General features: G+C 32.5%; 1 protein-coding gene across 1 annotated transcript; it reads right to left on the bottom strand.

Moving 5' to 3' along the window:
• Positions 1-4,297: 4,297 nt before the first annotated feature.
• On the bottom strand, positions 4,298-5,251 carry LOC141489103 (olfactory receptor OR51C1-like). The gene has a single exon (XM_074189785.1). It carries the CDS (start codon positions 5,249-5,251, stop codon positions 4,298-4,300), a length of 954 nt encoding a protein of 317 aa, XP_074045886.1.
• Positions 5,252-5,534: the final 283 nt, after the last annotated feature.

Genomic DNA, 5,534 nt, shown 5'->3' on the forward strand with positions numbered 1-5,534 from the left:
TTTATTTTTTGCATATAATTAATAACGATAAGAACTACTTTTAAAAAATGAAATAGATTGGATGATTCTTCTTTCTGTGGATATTCTGGCTGGTAATCCACTTGACAGCTGATTGGGATATTATAGTGAGGTATTGATATTCAGGTAAGATTCTAAAAAGATACTAAGAGTTTTCTTTAAAATTTGTTATTCAGTGGTTCTGATTCCTCAAGTAGTGCAGATTTCCTCTTGCTTCAGTTCTTATAATTTGTCTCATGTTTCTTTATAATCTTTGTATAGTAAATATAGGCATTTCATTCCATTCCATTCTCTTCATTTGATTTGATTCAATAATCACATTTTAGACTTTGCTATATGTAATATATTCCATCAGAAAAGTTGAATTAGCATTTCATTAAAAGAAGATTCAATTCACATTTTTTGTTTGTTAATGATCTGTAGCAAAACATTTTAAAATATATAAAGCATATCTCTAAATGTATCTCTGAATATAAAGCCATCTTGGTAATGCAAATAACTTTTTGATACTTAGGTGGCACAATGGATAGAATACTGGACCTGTAGTTAGGAAGACTCACTATCATGAGTCCAATCTGGGCCTCAACCACTTATTAGCTATGCAATCTGAAGCAAGTAATTTACCCCTATTTGCCTCAGTTCCTTATATACAAAATGAGTTGGAGAAGAAAATTGCAAACCACTTCAGTATTTCAACCCAAAAACTCCAAATGGGGTCACATTCAGACACAAATGAAATAACTGATCAAGGGAAGATCAGAGTCAAGTGCTTCTCTGAAGGACCAAATAATAAAGATTTTGGAAGAAAATAACTATGTCATCTTCAGGTTAATGATAGTCAAAGAAATAATGCCTAACACAATTATATATGTTCCCTTAATATTAGGGAACACCTACTCTGTGTGAAGAGCTGAACTAAGGGTTTCTACAAATAATTCATTTGCAAGAAATGTGCTATTATCTTCATTATTAAGTTGAGGAAATTGTGACAAAGAAAAGCTAAGTAATTTCCTCAAGATCACACAGCTAATAAGAAGATGAGACCAGATTTGATCTCAGATCTACCTTATTCCAGGTCCAGTACTTTATCAGCTATACTGTAAGCTAGCTCTACCTTAAAGTATAATATATTCAGAAAAGAAGCATCTGCTTAAAGATTTGTGGACTATGACAGAATTTACAATGTTCAGAAATGGAAAGTACCTCAGAGACGATTAATAAGCATTCCTTCAATAGAATCCCTGACAAGTTGTTCCCAGTTTTCAAATGAAATTTTCTGAGGAAGTAGATTCTGAAGCAGCACTTTATACTTTTATATAATTATAATTTTAAAATGTCTTACTGCATTTTGTTTTTACAAAGCAATTATTTGTAAATATATTCCTCCTTAATCCTCTACCAAGAGTTATTCCCAGTAGCACAGACTAAAAAAGATAGGGGAGGACAGGAAGCAACTCAGAAAAGCTAACCAAGAAATCAATCAAATCTCACAATATTTGTAATGTTCCCCATTCATCATGAGCCACCCCTTCAAGGAAGAGAACTTGATGCATTTTTCATATCTTTCTTAGGGGTAAGTTTGATCTTTATAATTACAGAGTACAAGTTGCTTCCCTCTCCACTTTCATTGTTTTCTTCTTTGTATATATAGTTTTATTTTGTGTATATTGCTTTGCATGCTTCATCTTGTATCCATTCATATAGGTTGTGTGTCAAGCTTCTTTATAGTCTTCATGTCCTCATTATATTCACATTTTACAATTTAGTAATTTTCTGAATAGTAGGCATGTATATCCCCCATCAAGTTCCTTTCAAGCATTAAAAAATTCGGCTATGAATATTTTGGTTTATAATAATTATTTCCCCCTGCAGTTGAGCTATTTGGGATTTGTGTCTATTTTTTAAAATTTCTAAATCAGCCTTGGTTCAATTCCAAATTTCTTACCAGAATTATTATACTAATTCATAACTGCACCAGAAGTACCTATCTTTTCTTGGTCAATCCAACACTGATATTCCTTTCTTTTCTGATCTATGTCAATTTTCTGGTGCTTTGAGTTGTGATTTACATTTATCTTATTAGTAGTGAGGTGCAACATTTTAATTAGTTCAGAGTTTCCAGTTCTTCTGAGAACTAATTTTTTTCCAGATACATTGAAAATTTATAAATTGGAAAATGAATCTTATTTCTACAGACTTTTGTTGTATACTTTTTTATGTAATTGCATTTTTAGTTATATTAAGCACTTAAGAGATCTTTGCTGATTATTGGTTTTTTAAAATATCATAATATTATCAAAATATTTTATGTAAAGAATTTTCACCAATATAACATTCCCCTTTATACTATTTGTAATGATTTTTTATGATAACATTTTCAAATTCATATAATTGCAATTACCAATTTTATCTTTTGGATCACCTCCATCTCTGGTTTTGTTACAAAAAATTCTCATGTAACTATAACTGTGAATGGAAATTATTTGATTCTCTTCTGTTTTTTAATAAAGGCACCCTTAATACCTATGTTAAAAGATAACTAATTGTGAAAAAGACTTTTCTTACGACTTGTGCATATCTCCCTCTGCCTCTTCCACATATTACTCTTGTTCCTGTAATCGTAAAGCTGAAAGAACAAACTATTGCTTTTTTCCTTATAACACTTCTCATATATGAAATGAACTATCATTTGTCCCCCATCTGCACCAGTCAAGTATTCTCTTAATGATATATGGTTTTAAATTAATTGTTACATAAAATGAGTTTCAGACTTTTTTACCAAGGTCTTTCTCCTTTGGACAGTCTTTTCTTTGGATAGTCTTTTCTATAATAAAAAATTATACACATTTTCTGATCAGGGAAGCATGCAAAGGGGTTGTTTTTTTCTTTGTTCTGGTCACAGAATAACTTTTAATGCAACTTGAAGTTATATTTTCTTCTTTTGTTACCCCCTAAAAATGTTAGCAATGCTAAACTCATGGTATGTTAAGCATGACTCCCCACTTTCACCCTATTCCATAATTCCCCCATTTCATCCTATTTCTCCCACACTTCCATGACTCTTCTATTTCTGGTTTTTAATTTAATACTTATCAGATTTTTGCATATTATATTTTAGAAAAAATTCTCAATGTTCACACTGTATGTTATTTCATCAGAAATGAAGGTTCATATTTTCTGGAATGTATAAAAAGTGTCCAGATTTTCTTGGTTAAGGGATACTGTGAGTTGAGAATCTTTTTTGAGTTGAGAAGATATAATGTAACACTGTAGTTGTAGGATTCTAGGTAGCTGATACTCTAAATATAATAAAATAGTTACTTTGAATGCAAAATTATTTTTTATTGTCATTTATATTTTTCTTCAGGGTCAGGTTAATATTGAAATTTTTATCTGAGTTAAAATATTTTTACAAATGTGAAAATCATTGTAAATCAAAGAAAATGGGATAATATAGTAAAACAATGGTTCTTAATAATGTGGAATAAAAAAGTACATGGAAAATTTAGTAAACTTCAAATTCAGACATGGACTGAAATTCAGTGATGGTTATTACTGAAATTATTTATTATTATATTTTTAGGTTTTTGCAAGGCAAATGGGGTTAAGTGGCTTGCCTAAGACCACACAGCTAGGTAATTATTAAATGTCTGAGACCGGATTTGAACCCAGGGGCTGGTGCTTTATCCACTGCACCACCTAGCCGCCCCCAATTATTTATTAGTATTTAAACTTTCCTAGATGTCTGGAATCATAATACTCTGAGAATAATATCAGAAACATCTGCATCTATATCAACAGAAAGTCATAGCTTTGAAACAGTTAATTCATTGGAAAATTATTGTATTAAACTAAAACAGGACTCAAAGACATTTAGTAGACATCAGAATTAAGACAAAATAGAAAGAATTGTAAAGAAGTCATTTCTTTAAAAATCAACTTTCTTAAATTGAAGTGGATTGTCTGGAGAGGTGATAACATATCTATAATTGATGGTAGTCAGAGAAGGGGCAGATTATAACCTTTAAGAGATGAAGTAAAAGTGTATTTCTCTTTTTGTTGGGTGGTGAATGAACTGATGAAATTTCCACAAATATAACATTCTCTTTTATACTATTTGTATGGGTTTTGTTCATGACAAAATTTGTCAATTTCAGATAACTGCAATTATGTCTTCTAAAATTCCTACTATTTTTAAGGTTCTAAAATTCTATCTTGAGAAAAATCTTGTTGATGTAGAATTATTTTCTTTTTCAAGACTGTATGAAAATTTGGAGTGTCATATCAGGATTCCCTTATAATGAAAGACTTTGAAAATAGCTTTACGAATTTGTTTGGTCTTTACACTGTAAATGATGGGGTTCATTGCAGGGGGGATGAGTAAGTAAATGTTGGCAATGAGAGTGGGCACATAGGGTGGGGCTCCTTTCCCAAATCTATGGACAAAGGACAGGCTGATCAGAGGAATGTAGAAGATGGCTACAGCAGTTACATGGGAGATGCAAGTACTAAAAGCTTTTTTGCGCTCCTTTGGGGAAGCAATGTTAAGGATAGAGCAGATGATCAGAATATAGGAGAGGAGGATGAAGACTGAGTCCACTCCGGCAGTAGAAATTATTACAGTTAGTCCAAATGCACTGTTGATTTTGGTATCTGAACATGAGAGTTTCATAACATCTGGATGAAAGCAATAGGAATGGTGAAGCACATGGCTTCGGCAGAAAGAGAGACGTCTGAGAAGCAAGACAAGGGGTATCAGGATGACTGTACCTCTGGTAACAATTGCCACACCAATATGGATTATTCTTGAATGTGTTAGGATAGTGGCATACCTCAGTGGGTTAGAGATGGCCACAAAGCGATCAAAGGCCATGGCCAAGAGTACTGAAGACTCCATGAAAGTGAAGAGATGAATAAAGAACATCTGAGTCAGGCAGACATTAAAATTAATCTCTCTTGCATTGAACCAGAATATTCCCAATACTGTAAACAGAGTGGAAATACACAAGCCCAAGTCAGTGGAAGAGAGCATAGAGAGGAAATAGTACATGGGCTCATGGAGACTTGGTTCAGTAATGATGACAAACAGGATCATACCATTACCAGAGAGGGCTATTATGTACAAACAGCAAAAGGGGATGGAAATCCAGGCATGAGCAGCTTCTAGCCCAGGAACACCCGTCAGAAAGAAGGTCATGGATGGTGGTGAGGTGTTGTTAAAAAAAGATGACATGATAGGATGAAGAGGAAAATTTTTCTTATGGAAGACTTTATATCCTAAAACAATAAATTAAATTCATTACAACTAGAATATAAACTTCCTAAATTTAAGGGCTATTCCATTTTTCTTCAGTATTCACTATAATATGTATAATGTCTTGCACATAATAGGTAGCTACTCAGTAATTTTAGATTATGGGAAAAATGAGTTGTCTTCATTTTTCTCCCCTTTCAAGATTTATTTTCATGAGTTATTTCACAGAAGCAGCTAGGTAGCACAATGCCAAGACTGGAGT

Source organism: Macrotis lagotis, chromosome 1 (genome assembly GCF_037893015.1).
Source record: "Macrotis lagotis isolate mMagLag1 chromosome 1, bilby.v1.9.chrom.fasta, whole genome shotgun sequence".
Taxonomy (NCBI): Eukaryota; Metazoa; Chordata; class Mammalia; order Peramelemorphia; family Peramelidae; genus Macrotis; species Macrotis lagotis.